The 17,754-nt window shown below is 38.5% G+C and overlaps 1 protein-coding gene and 1 pseudogene across 9 annotated transcripts in view; both read right to left on the minus strand.

Moving 5' to 3' along the window:
• Positions 1 to 5,310: 5,310 nt before the first annotated feature.
• The window catches only part of MCM9 (minichromosome maintenance 9 homologous recombination repair factor), a 65,818-nt gene continuing 53,374 nt past the window's right edge, over positions 5,311 to 17,754 (minus strand). For 5 of the 9 annotated variants that reach the window (XM_016153626.2, XM_016153641.2, XM_036221294.1 and 2 more), the window contains 5 exons: positions 15,760 to 15,962; positions 14,935 to 15,138; positions 13,784 to 13,866; positions 13,184 to 13,329; positions 5,311 to 8,177 (listed from right to left, as the gene is read on the minus strand). In XM_016153626.2, the coding sequence (XP_016009112.2) occupies positions 6,725 to 8,177; positions 13,184 to 13,329; positions 13,784 to 13,866; positions 14,935 to 15,138; positions 15,760 to 15,962 (2,089 nt within the window). In that variant the 3' untranslated portion in view covers positions 5,311 to 6,724. Of the gene's footprint in view, positions 8,178 to 13,183; positions 13,330 to 13,783; positions 13,867 to 14,934; positions 15,139 to 15,759; positions 15,963 to 17,754 lie in introns of those variants that run through there. The other 4 variants (XM_016153634.2, XM_036221280.1, XM_036221303.1 and 1 more) reach the window with 4 other exon arrangements.
• On the minus strand, positions 11,686 to 11,804 carry LOC118605706 (annotated as a pseudogene).

A 17,754-nucleotide genomic window follows, 5' to 3' on the forward strand; every position in this document is an offset into this window, starting at 1 on the left:
GATGGAAGTTGGATATATGAGTCTGGAATTCAAGAAAGCAATCAATAGTGAATAGATTTTGAGAACCCTAAGATTCAATAACAGGAAGAGGGTGAGGATAGAAAAGAATCCTCAGTCTCTCAAACATTAAAGGTCTGGGAGAAGAGTTATGACAAGGTGAGGAGCAGAAAAGCTGAGGAGGTTGGAGAGGTTAGTAAGGAAAACCACAGGCATGCAATGTCCTGGTGTCCCAGTGACAAAGGATTTCATGGAGGGGGAAGTAATCAACTGTGTCAAATAAGATAAGGACTAAGAATGAGCATGGAAGATCACCAGTGACTCTGATCAGAAAGCTTAGTCACATGGTGGGGCAAAAACTTAACCGGAAAGTGTAAGAAGAGGAGACAAGAATTGGAGATAGGCGGATAGATAACTCTTTAAAAGGGGTTTTGCTAAAAGGGGGAACAGAGGCATAGAGAGGGAAGTAGGGTCAAGAGAGACATCTTTGTTGTTTATGAGAGAGATATCGGGATGCTTGTATGTTGGTGGAAATAAAGTAGATGGGAAAAGTGATGAAGCAGGAGTGAGGGGAGAATTGCTGGAGACACGTCCTGGAGTAGGCAGGAGGGGCTGGGATCTAGGCGGAAGGTTCTTCTTCAGCTATAAGTATGGACAGTCCATTGATGATAATAAAGAGCAGCCAGGACATGTGGAGCATGTCCTAGAAAAGATGTATGTTTGGTAGGAAGTAGACTAAGAGCATAGCAAAGTGAGGGGTTTCTTGCAGGTAATACTTTTCTTGGAGGTAATACTTTTCTCTCCTTTTATGAATTAACATTAAGTATTATATTACTAAAAGGATTTCAATGTAAAATGGAACCAAAGGATTGAATTAAAGAATCTCGCTCCCGTGTCCTAGAAGACTGGGACTTAAGAACTGAGACTGATTTCTCATAAATGCCTGGTTTACAGAAAACTGAGACTTATATATTGACCAAGGAACATCTGCTAAGAATTTCTCCCCATCCTCGAGTCAATGAACTTACTGCTTGGACTCTGGCGGGACTCCCCCCTTTTTGAACTCCTTGCACCCTGCTCCCAAACCCTCAATGGACTCGACCATAGCTTGTATGCCTTTCATGAACTGCGATTCCTCTGCCATTCCTGAATAAACTCTATTTCTTGTAACGAGCTTGCCTCAGTTTACCTCTTTACATAGGTTGAAATCAGTAATGAAATTTTGGTCGAGCTATTTTGATCTATCTCTAAGCCACAGTTACCTAATTTGTAAAATGATGTAATACTACCTACACTATAGCTTGTTGGGAGGATTAAGTGAATTAGTACATTTATCTAAGTATTGAAAAATGCTTAAAGAATAACTAGCACATACCACGTACTAAGCAATCTAAACAGATAACTTTTTACTCTTATCAATAGATATTGTTTTTCATGAAGCAATAAGTGAGGGAAGGAATTGGGAAGTATATATTCCAGAACTTAATCTTATTTCAAATAAGGTATGTTAAAGATATTTTTTAAGAAAATCACATTAAGCTTTTTCCTCATTTGTAAAATGGGGCATCACCTAAATTATGAATATTAGTGGCTGTTGTGAAAATTAAATGTTGGCATATATTAAGTATGTTTTGAAAACTAAGTATTAAAGTTTCTGAGGAACTTTGAGACATTTTATTTTAGCATTTTTTTTTTTGTTTTGTAGAAAAGTATTATATCTACGTGTCTAATAATAATAAAATTAAAATGTCATTGCTTTTGTAATCTGCATGAACCCGTGACATTGGGAAGAAAAACAACTGGGCAGTGTCTGGCAGGTACCTTCTCATTCCAGGATGGGTCATGTTATTTACTTTCACCTTTACTAGTTCTTAGGGGCAAGGTCTATGAACAAGGGAGTCTGCAGGGATTTCTGTGCTCCAGGCAAAAAAATAACAACAGTGTCATTTCCTATTCACACTGAGTCCCCTCAAGGGCAGCAAATCAAAGGTATTGTTATGGAAGATCTCTCAAGCAGCTTTGGGTTCCCCTTTTTAAAAAGCAGTTTAATCTCTCAACAGTGATAAGATTAAAAATCAATATTACATGAATCCTCAATTTAAAACTATTCTGGGCTATCTGTAATTCTAAAAGGATAAAAGTAGGCCTGTAACACTTATGTATTCACCTTTCCTCATGGTGGATCTAGTCCTGGCTTTGTTGGTTGGCAGTTACAAAGTTGAAGAGCTGGAAAATGTTAACATGTGTCTTAATTACAGAGATTATTGCTAAAGTATATTTCACAGTAACCTCCTTCACATGCTCCCATCTATTTTTACTTTCACCTTAGTATTTCTAAAACAGTGGCCCCCAAACGTGGCCCTGGGGTTTGGGACCCATTCTAAAAGATATGATGTAGCTACGAGTAATTTATTCACCAGAAAATGGAAGCTTGAAAACCAGTGACACAGTAAAGAGCTTCCTCTGAGGCCTGTAATACAAGCTGCACTTTCAACCCTGCCGAAAGTGGCTTGCAATCACTGAAAAACAGCTGTGTGCTGTTAGGTTAGGAATTTACATGGCTGCCTTGGGAAAGATGATCCAGCTACCTTTAGAGGCATGCTCTCTCAACTCATTAACTCATAGGAGCAATTAAGGTTGTAGAATTATAGAACTTATAACCCCAAACCCTGCGAAGACAGAAATCTGGTAGAATGGCCAATCACTGCCTCCCATCCCACACTCTTGGAGGCTCTGGCTGCTGTTTGTACCAGGTGGCTAATGGCCACCTCACCCCCACTTCCTCTTGAACACAGAGCCTGAATCAGTAAGATGAAAGTAGGTGCATCATCTAGAAGGGTCAGACTAAGGAACAGTTAGAGCCAAGCCCCGAAGCAGATCAAAAGTCACAAGGTACTTAGTTAGCTGAGAAGCCTTGAATGCAGAAAACAGGACCATGGAGAGGGGCAGTAAATGGGAGAGCACTCACCAAGAGAAGCAGGGCCAAGAACCCTTGAGGACCTAGGAGAGGCTGAGAGCTTTTACAGTTTTAGGGCCATGTAGCCTGGTTAGACTGTTTCCTGCCCTGAATGAGACTCCTTGCTGTATTCTTAGAGCAAATCTCCTCTTATTTCAGCTAGCCACTGAGGTTTTCTTTTTTTGTAACTGAAGAATACCTGAATCAGAAACACCTACTCCTCTGCTTTTAGGGATGAGAACACTGAAGACGGCGCAGTCACACTGCTGGCTAGTGATCATTCAGTGCTAGAACCCAAATCACCTGATTTCCTTTACGTATCAGTAGGCACTGAAAAAGTTAGATCGGAAATATTAAGTGACCTATTTCAACACTGGCGTGGTTTATTATGAAAATCCTAAATTAAACCAAGTTTGTCCCCACATAAAAATGCACCTGATATAAATACTTGCTTTCTGGTGGTTTAACTCAGCCAAAGTTTAATGTGCCAAGAAAACATAAACAACAGAGGCCTAAAAAGCATCTGTGCTCACAAGATAAATAACTTACATGCTATTTGGTGAGATCAATAAGATCAACAATTTAGTTAAGCCTAACATAATATTTCTGTTAAGTTCACTTTTCCAAATATTACCCTTAGATGCATTTTGAAGCCTTTAAGAGGGGAGACAGTGGAACTGTTATAGAAACTGAAGAGTTAGTCATAGGGGACAGCTGGCACAGCTTCCTGCCTATGTCCTCTGAGTGACGGTGAAGGGATTGTGTGTGGGTAACGGCTCCCCTTAAGCATAGGGGCCTATGTCACCGGCAAGATGGGACGTGGATAGCAAAACCCCTATTGGAATGAGTATTAATGTGAGCCAGGAGCCTTCTTTTATCTTTCTTGCATGTTAAAAATAAGGTAGTGGGTAGGGGGATGGGGAGATAGACAGAGTAAAGGAGGTCAAATATGTGGTGACGGAAACAAATCTAACTATGGGAGATGAACACACACTGTAAATATATATATGCCTTACTGTTAAAGTGTACAGCTGAAACTTACTGGATTTCGTTAACCAATGTCACCATTAAAAAATTAATTAATTAAAAAAATATATGGAAGATGTCAGTCTGAATTCTGAAGAATATGCACTGACCAGGAGTTCTACAACGTGAGTTTGTTAAATTTGAAATTAAGTTTTCTAATAAGCTGCATCTGAAAGATAAACCTGATTCGGGGTAGTGCCTAGTGACATAGACTTTCGGCGTAGGTTGCTCTGAACTCCCAAATATCACTTTTGCATTGGCTAAAAGTGAGCTTTAGGGATCCTCCTTGTGGTTGAGTTGAGATTTTTGCTAGAATTGGTATTTCAGTAATACCACCAGCTAGGCGGATTTAGCACTTAGGAAGGTGTAGAACTCAAATATAATATAAATATAAAGAATATGTAGATGTGCTAGAATTAAAATTTGTCAACCAAGAAAAGATCTCTATTAATAAAGTTTTGGTATACTTTCTGAAGAAGTTTGAAGTTTGGTTAAATTCAGTCAAAGAGTTAAAGATACCAGAATAATACACTTGTTTTTTATTTCTAAGAAACACTAAAAATTATGATAAACTCCATATTATAAATTTTAGAATACCACATATACACAGAAGAGTGTATCTTATAGTGTCAGAAAACTCAATTCTTTATACAGTTACAATAGAATTAAATGTCTAATTTGGGCCTCTCACAAAGAAATTATGTATAGCTTTTATTATGTTTAAAAATTTTTATATTATTAAAATGTTTACAGAGAGTCCAGTGGCCTAAAACAAAAATATTCTGACATGTTGATTCAGAATTAAAGGCTATTTTTACGCATTCCTTTACTGACCAGACACATGATTTTTGAGACTGTACATATTTCCCTGAGACACTTATGTGCTCCTTGGGTACAGATGTTAAATATCACATAACAGAAAGTCTCAGTTGTTGTAAAATCACATTCTATAAGAAAAATAGGACACAGCAGGATAAAATAATATGACCTCGGAACATTAAATATTTTCAGCTCTATGACAAGGGACCCGACAGCTGTGGTAGTGCTTTTGCCCACTGCTAACTCCTCTATGCATCCCTGAGACACCAAGTTTGGCCTCTAATATCACTGGCCTCTAAAGGAAATGGAGTGTCTTCGGGGTAACTGATTCTATGATTTGAGACAAGAAAAAAAATCAAAATGGGTCAGGTACATGCTGTTGTTTTCAGATAGCATGGATGCTTTCAGAAATGTCAGTCATGAAAGGTCAACATAAAAGGATTTCCTGTGGAACAAGTTGTGAGACTTTGTGCATCGAATACAAGCAAAGCAAGGTAGTCATAACACAAAAGTAGGCTGTGATACAAGTTTAATTTTTATATATTACATTAACATATATGTAGTATGATATGTTACATAATCATACTATACTGGGAAGTTATTAAATAAGTATAGAATCAATGAAGAAATTACTAAACCAGTCTTGATGTTTAAGAATAAGCTTAAATGAATGTGCAATAATAAATTTTATAATCACTGCTATGTATGGCTTTTGTTGGCTATTTAAGGTCTTTAAAGGTTTCAAAAGACTCATCCATACTAAATTTGTACTCTTTAGTTGAAAATTTTCTAGAAAATTTAATTAGTTGATTTTGGAATTAATGTTTAAATGCTCAAGAAAAATTGGGGTTTCTAATTTTTTTTCTGTATAAATTTAAAGAAGTGATTATTAAGCAAAGTACATATAGTTTTGAGTATTTTTCATGCCTAAAAGTCACTCAGGCAATGAAATCTATTATTATTTTTTTAAATAAATTCATACTTCACTAGAGAAAGCCTGTAATTATGGATTCCTAACAGCCCCTGCTGGAATCCAAAAGAAGAGATATTTTAAAAGGACTTACGACAAAGCTTGAGTTATCTATTTGTACCAAACAGTCATTTGTTTGGTTTTAAAGACAAACCAAGGAATTACATTTAGCAGGAATTAAATTTCCACATTAACCACTATGGTGATGTCATGGAACATCATTGAGACTACTACACACTCTCCTTCCAACCACAGGACTTAAGTTGTGTTGAAGAAAAGTTCTCAAAAAATCAAAAGAATCTGAAGCACAAAATGTTGGTTCAAGAAAGGAAGGACAACTCCAAAGGTCAATACTTCAGAAAGAGACTATCTGACCAATTGCCAGATCTTTAGGAATACCATGGAACTGTGAGGATGCTTCTCAAAGAAAGAAAAAACATTAGTCACATTTAATCTGACATGTAATAAACACAACAATACTAGAAAAAAATCATGGTTTTTGTCAAATCATAATAAATATTTACCACACTCAGCACACCATGTGGGGAAAAGAAAACAAAAAGGAACATATAGAAGAGTTCATCTAACTTGTTAGCTTTCTAGCACTTCCTTCTGGGCAACTGTTCCTGAGTGAACGAGGGAGGGGGTCCTGGGAAGACCCACTCCTTAAAAACAAAACAGAAACATCTTTGGGAATACAAGTACTCCACCTGCAAAATTATGCATAATGTCAATTCATTTGATTCAAGTGCTGCTATCACTGACGTACACTGATTAAACAACTTTTCAAGTCATGAAGGTAAAGCTGAAATTATAAAACCTGATGAGGGAGCTGGTATTCAGAATTAGGCTCCACACGGCCCACAGTTCTGTACATATGTAGACACCATGTTGGCACCCTGAAGGTGCTGTGCTGAGTCGGAGAGGGTAAAGTCTGACCGGAAAGCTTTTCATGATCATGGCTTTTTTTTCATTTCTTCATCCCAATCAAAATCTAATGCTTCGTCTTCTAGTTCAGGTAAGGTAAAGAGAGATTTTTTGGAAAGAATGAATGGTTCAGTGGGCCCCGCCAACTGAAAAGATTTCCTTTCCCTGCCAAGCATTGTAGCTGTGGTCGTGGGAGGAGGGCTTGGGCCTCTCTCATCCCAGTTCTTACTTTCGGAAGGAGGAGGGGCTTCTGATTTGGAGTCAGAGGAAGTGAAGGAGAAGTTGGCCAATTTGGCTAGTGTGCAAGCATGAACCCTGCTGCTTTTATTATCGCATGAAATCTCTTCCTTTTTGTCTCTTTCACAAGTAAGACGTAAACGCCCAGTCTCACTCTGAAACTCAAATTCAGGCTGAATAACTACCTTTTCAGGGGCATGTTCCCTCTTCTCTCTTGACCCATGTTCCTTTGGTGGCTGCTGGGACACCTCCTTTGCCTTCCCCTGCAGCTGATCTGAGCTTCTGTTTCCTAAGGCAGAGGCCAACTTTTCTGGACCCTTCACAGGAAGAGCTGCATTTCTAGTTCCATGCTGGGAAATTTTAGGACTCTGAACTGCTATATTAGTAGTGTCAGGAGACATATGGCTGTGGTCTTCAGGGGAGCGGATCAGTTTTGGCTTATGTTTGAAAGTAAATTTTGCCAGTTTGGCCACAGGGGGATCTGGACTCTCAGTACTTTCAAGTTCAGGCTCTTCTGCCTGAGCAAGGGATTGCTGTCTCTTTCTTTTGAGAGTTTCTAATGTTCTTTCTGGGCTATGTACAGGGATGGATGGAAGATGAGAAAGGCTTGTGGGCTGGGAAGGTGCCCTGGAGGGATTTCCACATATCTCCCGGGCCTTTTCCTTGCGCAGCCTGTGCAGTTTCCTGGGGACATGCTGAATCAGAACTGAGTCTGGTTCATCAGCAGTTATTGCTGCTGCCTTTTTTTCCTTTTTACCCTCAACACCGTCTGGCCTTAATGGAGGTTCTGTTTCTCTTGGTGCTGGAAGCTGTCCAGTTTCCAATTTGCTCTTTTGGCCTGACTCACTCTTTTCCTTGCCCTGAGATTTGCTGTTGGAGGTTTTCAAAGCTATTTTTTCCCCAGTTGTTTTAGGACCAGGAGACACAGGAACACTGTCGTTAGGTTCAACCTGATGAGTTGCCATGGAATCAAACCAATCCAAACTGTCATCTCTGCTATCTTTGCGCTCTCCTGAATGTTTCCTACTTGTTGACCTATTAGGCTCCAGATGGAGTGGGGGATAGAGGAGCGAGCTTCCCTTGGGGCTGCCTCCAGGAGAGGGGGTACGCATGCTACAGTTCATTTCCTGCTGTGTTGATGTTCTGAACTGGGATTCTTCCCCAGGATCATTTCTCGAGGGTCCTGGAGTAGTCTCTACCTCCACCGCCCGTGGTTGGGATTGGTACACACTCTGATTCTGTAACCTGTAGCAGAAATAAATAAAGAAAACATATATATACTGAAGGGAAGAGAACTTGCTTTAACCTTCTCATTTCTTTAGTGTCTGAGATGTCATCTAAGGGGTTAAGTCCAGCATAATTTCAAGTTAATACCAAATACAGTGTCTTAGATAGCAGAGAAAATGATCCTTTTTCATTAAAACAGAATTTAAGTGCTCCAATAATCATTCTAATTCAACCTGAAACTGTAGTAAAATAAAGAAAACAAAGTAGCGGGTTTGTCTACAGTTCTAGTTCTCTCTGAAAGTGCATTTAATTCATTTAAGATTGTTTAAAGATCAATGTAAAATGCTCACTCCTATCTCTTGTATTACATGTGCAAGTACAAGACGAAGTTGTAGCTATTTACACAGAAGCTTACTGCTGATCAAGAAAGTGGTTCTACTTACGTAGGAGCTAGTTTCCAGATCAGAATCAAAGTGAAAGACTAGAAATTATGACTTCTCACATCTCTTTACCTAAATGAGGTACTAAATTTTAGGGCATCTACAAAATCATCTTCCTCAAGAATAAAGAGACCATGATCATTCTACTCTGTACCCATGGCTCCCACAAACCCCTCTGGCATTCACATCCATGACAGACCTCCCCATGCAACTGTGACATCTTTCCTGTAAAGCCCAGCCATGTCAACATGTATTCTGGGCAGCTACTCTCCACCAAGTTGATACAGAGTCAAAACCTACTGACTCTGATCTAGCAATTCCACTTCTGAGTATTTATCCAAAGAAAACCAGAACACTAATTCTAAGACATATGCACCCCTATGTTCACTACAGTACTATTTAAAATAGCCAAGATATGGAAGCGACCTAAGTGCTCATCAATAGGCTATTAGACAAAGATGTACATATATACAAGGAAATATTACCCAGCCATAAAAAAAAAAAAAAAATGAAATCTTACCATTTGCAATAACATGGATAGACCTAAAGGGTATTACGGTAAGTGAAATAAGTCACATAGAGAAAGACAAATATCATATGATTTCACTTACATGTGGGATCTAAGGAACAAAATAAACAAACGATACGAAAACAGACTCATAGATACAGCAGAGAACAAACCGATGGTAGCTAGATGGGCGTGGGGGTAGGAGGAGGGGTGAAAAAGATGAAGGGATCAAGAAGTACAAATTGGTAGTTTCAAAACAGTCATGGAGATGTAAAGTACAGCATAGGGAATATAATCAATAACAGTAATAACTATGTTTAGTGCCAGGTGGGTATTAATCAGAGTGATTGCCTCATAAATTATATAAATGTCTAACCACTCTGCTTGCTGTACACCTGAAACTAAAGAAGATAATATTGAATGTCAACTCTAATTGGAAAAAAAAAAAGTCAAAAAAAAAAAAAACCCCAAAAAACAAAAAAACAAAAAACAAAAACAAAAACCTACTGACCCTCCCTGAATGAGGGATCTGAACAGTGACATTCATTTTAAATCTTGGGCATATTTGGAACTGAATAATGTCAGAGGACCAATTTCTAACAGAAATTGCAGTTTCTCAAAAGAAAGTCCTTTAAAAAGCCCTTCCTGACAACCTAGAAATGGCTTTTCAGCATAAAGGGCAACATGACCTTGCTTCCATGTACTAAATCTGAAGAGGCATTACACCAAAAAGCAGAAGAATAAATTATTCTAAAAATATGTGTAATCATAGAAAAGGAATGGTAAAAAAATACATTAAATTTAAATGAATTTTAAATTGAAATATACGAAATACATTAAAATGTTAATGGTAGATCTCTCTGGGAAATAAGATTATATGTGATTTTTATTTCCTTATTAATTCATTACTGTTACTTTTCAAAATACTCTATAAAGAACATGTATTACCTCTTACAATGAGGAGCAAAAATTTTCTTGTATAAATACTGGGTTATAGTCACACATGGCAGGCATATCAACACAGCAAATCCATGTTCACTGTAGTCACAACCAACCAGCAAAACAAATAAAGCTTTCACAATTACTACTGTCTAGTATACTCTCAGCATCAAACTGAGGTCAAGGATACTCATAATTGTTAGAGCTCCATAACAATGTCCTAAAAGATAGGGAATTTTCAGGGCTAGAATAATTTAGCCTTACTATTTTGGTCTCATTCTAACTTTAGGAATTAAATTCTCCCCTATATAAAATGTTTGCAGTTTTACTACAGTATCCAAAAGACAACAGCGTCTTTGCACTCCGATTTGAAGTGGGTACAATGGGCACCATTTGAGGCAGGCTGCACTGAACGCCATTTTCTAGAAGAAAAGTGTGATAAAAATACAAATAGTTTTATTATTGATTTGTGATCTCCTTAAGACATAGAGAACTCTTTCCTAACGGGATAAAAACCCATATGCTACTTGGGGTTTTCTCACTTGGTAAGATTAGCTTTAGGTTATGTTTTGGCAGTAACTCACTTTCATTTGTGGGGCACCTGATTTTGTTGCTATGACATCAACGTCCAACAGGGCCCTACATTACAAAGAAAAATCAGAAGAAAAGAACGTTTTAAGGCAGAATCCCATCTTTTATATCACCTACTTTTTTTTTTCCTTCCAGTAGAGTCATTTTGAATTTGCTAAGTCCAATTACTATTTCTTCTATCACATAACACTGATTCTGAGCCTCACAATTCCTGAAACCAGCATGTTTTTGTTAGTCAAATGATTAGTTTCTGGTCAGTCAAAATGAGCAGCCTCTCTAAAAGCAAAGCCAAGCCCAGGGCAGGGCTGGAAAGGATCTACTATATCGAATCATAAAAGAACCATAGCTTTGATCTTAACACCATGCTCTGGATCATTAAAAAAACCAGGAGACCAAAAGCAAAGAGGGCTGATTTTGTACAAAGTGCAAATTTACTGCAGACTGGCATCTGGGTGTTAGCAGGACAAAGTCAGCCCCATGCTTTCCCAGGAAGGCAGTGCTGAGGATTTATAAATTAGAAAGAGAATGCTGCTGGGTGAAGGGAATGAGTGAAAAGGAGAGAAAAGCCGGGAAAGGAATTTTTGAGGTTTTACCTAATACAGTCTACAATCCCAATGCGGGCTCCGCAGGTCTTTCTGCAGCCGCCCCACTGTCATATATACTCCATTATCCAATCCACGGCTTTGAGATCAACACTAATAACCAGGTGCAGGCCAATTATTAAGCCACTCAGCTGATCATGAAGATGCCCAAACGGATACACTTGCCAAATTCCTCATCCCTGTTTCACGCAGGAAGCTCATGTATTTAGGGAACATGCAAATAATAAAGTTCAGGCAAAAATTCTTCAGGCAATACACGTGACAGGTTCTTTCCCATATGTCCACATGTTAACAAGTCATTAGAAAGATGAGTTTTGAAACATTGCTTTTTGTTATTCCTGAGTTGTTACCCTGTAGGATGAAAAACAAATCTTCCTCTTTAACATAAAATACATCATTCTCACTGGGGATATTTTTAGTCTATTAAATGTTAATTTTTTTTTAAACATCTATAGCACCTGGTATTCCTAGGTGGTCTCCCATCCAAGTACTAACCAGGCTCAACCCTGCTTAGCTTCCAAGATCAGATGAGACCAGGCACATTCAGGGTGGCATGGCTGTAGACTTATGTTAATTTTTTAAAGTTGTGAATTTGGACATGTAGGGAAGGAAAATCATGATGCTTAAGGGAGGGTCACAGACACCACTAATGAAGTAGGGGGGCCTTTCCCAGATGTAAGTCAGCACTGGTTATCTCTACTTAGTATGTGGTTTTTTCCACATACTAGCTTAGGCTGGCCTCAACCATTCTGGGCCTCAGTTTTCTACCTGTGATTTTCTCTCACCAGGATTATGTGAAGACTAATGACTAAATATTTATTATGATTGGAAGAAAGTTTTAAAACAATAAGAATAAAATTAAAATATTAATGAACACGAAGATTCTTTGTGTAAATTCCCTTGCACATGTCTTCTCCTGGTGAGGAAAAATGATATAGCCAAGTTCTTGAAATATTCTGTGTCTGGGTCTGGCCTGGGATAGATAGCTCTTTCGGAGTCCAACTTCCTCTTTCCAAACAGCAGTCCCAGCAGCCTCTCTGAATGGCATTGTTCTACTTCTTATATTGAGCCAAAGAAAGAGAAGAGGAAGAAGTGGTAGCAAACATGATAAAGCCCATTTAGCAAGGTGTCTTGATTCCATGGTAACTGTGAATCTTGGGTATAAACTGTGGGTAGCCTGCCTAATGCTTCCCATGTAATTGGGACCCAGGGTTATAAATTTTACTAAGTAGGTCAAAGAACAAGTCAGTATTCTCCATGAATTCACCAAACCAGCAAGCCAAGGAAACATAGCTATGGAAAATGGTATCCAAAGATGACAGCCATCGAGAAATTTCCTCATTTCTGTATGTCTATGGCACTCTTCTCATCTAGAGGTACTGTCTATTTCCTTTTACCCTGCATGTGGGTTGACCTTGTGACTTGTTCTGACCTACAGACTATGGTGATGACCTATAGAAAGTGATGCTGCACCAGTCGCAGCCCAGCCCATAAGACACCTGGCAGATTCCACTTTTGCTCTATTTGATTCTACGATGCCATGTCAGAATTCTGACTACCCTACAGTAGCGAGGGCCCAGCCAGTCCAGTGAAGGCACCACATATGTGACAAAAGCCATCTTGGTTGTGCCAATCCCAGCTGACCCCTCAGTTAAATGCAGGCATATGAGTAACCCCAGCTGATGCTACACAGGGTGGAGATAAGCCGTCCCCATTGAGCTCTCCTGAATTTCTGACTCACAGAAGAGTAAGCACTGGTGATGGTGTTTTTTTTTTCTTAAGCCACTGAATTTGGGGGTAGTTGATTATATAGCAATAGATAACTGAAATAATCCCCTATAGATAGTACTGACAGATTTTCCATTTAATTTAAACTTCCTTCCTTTCACTAAATGCCAAACAAGAATTTTTCATTATAGGTCTTTCTTAGTTTTCTTTTCTCACCTTTCGAGTCTTCTCAGCTCTTCACTCAAGAGGTTGTGCAGCTCCAGCTTTTCTAGAATAAGTTCACACTGCCTCTGGTACTGCTCCAGAGGGTTTTCAGGAAAGGAAGTGTGCAATGCATTCACACCTCCCAGCAGTGCGCCTCCCTGAAAGGGTGAGAAACAGAAAATACTGTGGAGAGTCGCCAGGCCAGCCTGCACAGATGAACTGCACACTAGGGACCACTGATCCCAGGTGGCTAAGAACAGCCCTCCAGACCCCGCTCTTGGAATCGGCATCACCTGGGAGACTTTTTCCATCCATTGTTGGTGGCAAGCATTATTCTAGGAAGCCACGTGCTGACTGGTGAAACCATGAGCATCCTTCAGTGTGTTGAGGAGAAAAAGGATTGAGACCTGCCACTTTAAACGGGCAAAAGCAATGCTACTGACTCAGAGAATTTTTCCATGACAACATTTTTCATTTTTTTAAATGACTATATTTCCAGAAATTATTAGGTCTAGGATATAATCATTTTTATGACCCTTGATATGCTATATATTATCTTTTTTTAAAACGCTTGTAATTACAGTTCAAATATTAGATACAAAATGTCCTTACCTGCATTGAGGACTCCATTACTGACACTGCTGTAATAGCATCTTCCAGAGTCACAGTGTCACGAAACATCAAGCGAGCATGAGCTAAGAAAATAAGATACACTTGAAATTACAAAGATAGGTTATTTTTTAAATAAACATTTGAGGTGATAAATGTAATACTACATCTGATTGCTGCCTCCTCAAAATTATATTTTATGAATGAACGACTAATAACAAATTAATTTTACTAAATAAGCACAAAAGTTTAAGTTCAACTAGTTTTAAGGTTGTTTCTCTAATAATGCGCCTAATCCTTCTGCGCAGCCCACGGCAATTCCATGTCTTTATATGAAAAAGTACCCTGGGTTCCAGAAGAGAAAGGGGCTATAAAAGCATGTATTTAATATTCAACAACTTTTAATCTTCACTTTCTAGTCTATTATAGAAATATACAAAATTAAACTCATTTCTCATCTCTGGCACTTTTCTTTGTCTGCAAGTTTTTCAAAGCTACCCAACTCGCAAGCCCGAATTTTGGGCATTTCTTGCCCTAAAACTGGCTGTAAATCCTTGAAAAAGTGAAGTGCATTTGTTTTATAGAACTTTTTGTTAAGCATATATTATGTCATAATATGGGGTAGTCAGTTCATGTGAATTGTTTTTGAATTATTTAAACAAGGGCTATATATAAAAGCCAATGTTAGAAAAAAGTCTTGAGATTTGTGTTAGCTGTATGCTTGCACGTAAGCCTCACGCCCTAGGGATGGAATAGGGCATGGCATTATTAATTCCATGTTATTAAGTTAGTGTCAGGTCGCTAATAGGAAACAATTCCAAACAAGGCAGTAACCCATCCAAAATGCTAATAGAGTGCCACTGAGAAATACAACATCAGTAAATAATGCTTTCTGAATGAATGATGTCTTAAGTTACATGAGGTCCTGAGATCATGAAGATTCCTTTCTTAATGACACTACATTTCACGCAATACCCATGTCTGTTCCCAGAAGAGTGGAGGTTTCATAGCTCAGAGCCTTTACTTTGTAAGCAACCGTGAGCACCTTAGAGTAGGGATTATTCTTATTCATCTTTGAATTCATACTGCTAAGCTCTAAGCTTTGTACATACTGGGTACCCAACAAAAAAATTCATTTGTTGAAAGAAATAAACCTTCTGCTAATCGTATCAGGCTTTCCAACAGGCGGATGGTTGTCCGGGCAGCATTCCGGGAATCACTCTGCCTTTGCATTTGGTAGTACCGGAGAAGAACCTGATTCCCCACATCAGACAGCGTGGGCTGCAGATTCCTAATGAGGCAGAAGTAGGTTTTCATCTTTTCCATGCTCCAGAGCTTCTCTGATTTGCTCGGGTAACCTGTATATATCAGGTGTTGGGTCAGTAATTTCTAAGAACCGGCAAACACTCATTTAAAGGGTTTTGATAAAGTTCTTGTACTCATTTTTAAAAAGGTAACCTTTAGGTTTTGTGGCCACTGAAATCTAGACCTGTCTTTGTGTAGCATATAGTTCTAAAACAAACAGTCTTAGGATCTAAGTGTAATAAAGGTAAGGCTCCTCTGGGAGTTAAAATTACTCAGAATAATTCTGGTCTGCCCTATAGTAATAAACAGTACTTGAGTAAATCTAATTTAAAGAGAAGCTCACACTTAGATTTCTGCTTCATGATTCAGTCCAGTTTTCTTTGCAGGCAAGAGGTGAGAAGTAATTACATATCACAAGATCGCCCCCTTTCATCACAAAAAAAAAACATATTCACAACTCTAATCTCATCAATGGCAGATAGAAAAGGCCCTATATCTTCTGCTCATCATTCTGGGTTCACTAACTGGCTCCTCTCAGCGCTTCTAGTTTTAGGCATCTCTTTATTGTTCGTAGGTAGGGTACCTTGGGTATTTATTTAATTTTCTTCAAAGAGAGTTTTATTTGGTTACATCTACTTTTTCTTTGTCAATTTGATTTGTTTGTCTCCACATACCTTTGTTTTCTAAGATAAATGAGGAAATTATACGATCCCAGTCTTCATTCTTGGTATCGAGCAAAACCAGGATCAGGTCAAATCGACTTAAGAGTGGGCTGCCAAGGGCAATGTTCACAGACACAGACTCATGAGGGTCATACTGGCCTTTGGGGTTAGTTGCTGCCAGGATGGTGGTCCTTGTGTTCAGCTTGCACACGAGGCTACCAAAGAGAAAGTACAATTCACTCACTGCTGAATTTGAATAAAATGCAAGATTAAACTAGTTAATAAAAAGGATAACCAGAGGGAGAGGGAGATGGAGGAAGAGGGAGGCAGATGGGTAAAATGGGTCAAATATGTGGTGACATTAAAGAAGTAAAAATAATTTTTTTTAAAAAGGAGCTGTCCTTACACCTTGAAAATCTAGAGAAACTCACATGACACAGAATGTGGCATGATACAAGGAGGTATCGCAAACACTAAGTTCAACAGAGGACATTTAGACTAGCCTATCTCAAAGAGAAATAAGTATTCATACTACTTCTTATGACCCGCTATGAGCAGATTCTCTGCTGGGTGCTAAGAGGTATAAAAATAAACCAAACATGGATTCTACTCTTCAGGAGCTTGCAATCCATTAGCTGTAATGGTGAGACAAGGCAGAATACAGTAAGCTCTAGAAGTATAATGGACTCAGGAGAAGTAAAGATGTCGTATATTCATCTATGCGGATGGAAGAGATGATCAGAAAAGCTATACAAGACAGCTTTTGAGCCCTTCGTGACACATGAACTTTTTAAAATGGATATATATATTCATGGAGAGGATGGAGGTAGAAGGTGAGGGCGACTCTGGAGAATGGTGAGTGGTTGAAGCAAAAACTTTCTGTGTGTTCACTTTGTTTTGATTTTTCTAAAAGTGAAAGAAACAAAAAATAGATATAGATAGAGAAATGGAAGGGGGAGGTAAGAGAGGAAGGGAAGGAAGCAGGGGAAATCAGGAAAAATAAAGGCTGATTAGCATTGTGTTTCTGAAGACCAACAGGAAGATTGAAGGGAATTGGGAGTAGTGGGTGGCTTAGATGGGGAAGGACCACGGATGGGACACATAGAGGAGATGAGGGCAATGGTCCAGGGAGAGGCATGCAAATCCTAAATGGAGCGGTGGCAGGATAGGTATGGATGTGTCATAACATATATATTGTTTTAAACTTATTAATGATAGGCGAGTCCTCAGAATAATATAGTATATTAAGTGACAATAACAAATGTAAAATTTTTCTCTGTAAATTTGTATATTCTCCAGTCAATGACCGTTTTTAGTTATAGTGGAATGTCTGCCCCTCAGTAGTCACAGTCCTCTGACATCGGCAACATGCTGCATCTGTTTATTCCTGATCTATTTCCAGTTGGCTCTAGCAATTACCTCATACCCTAAAACCGAGAAAGTTGGAGAATCTTTATTTTCAGCAAATGGCACAAGAAGACACTCATTAGAGAAGAAAAAGAGAAACAAGGCACATTCACCAAAAACTAAATCCTCTTTAAAAAATAAATTACTGAACAGACAGCCTACATTTTATAATTATGTGTCAAATTTTTGTAAAGGCAGTTATTTCAAACTTGGAATCCAATTTGCCATAAAAACAATGTAATCAATAGTTCTTAACTCATCCCACAAAAGCACATTTAATCCATATCAAAGTGAGGCTGTTTGTATTTATGAAAAAGGAATATTGCTGCAATAGTGACAATGAAACAAAATACAATTGCATATGAAATATTTTTAAAAAATTATTTTCTGTGCGAGGTAATTGATTGTTCTTCTTCTCGCTCATCAACAAATATTTATAAGCCATTTCCTGCATGCAAAGGGCTGTTTTGAGAATTCAGAAAGGTGTACACCTGGTTCTTTCCTCCAATTAGTTTACAGGAGAACTGCTGGAGGATGGGAGGCCCAATAGAGCACCTCTCCGAGTATATGTGCGACAGACAATGGCATTGGTGTCAGCTT

The sequence above is a fragment of the Rousettus aegyptiacus genome, unplaced genomic scaffold, assembly GCF_014176215.1.
Source record: "Rousettus aegyptiacus isolate mRouAeg1 unplaced genomic scaffold, mRouAeg1.p scaffold_m13_p_1, whole genome shotgun sequence".
NCBI lineage: Eukaryota > Metazoa > Chordata > Mammalia > Chiroptera > Pteropodidae > Rousettus > Rousettus aegyptiacus.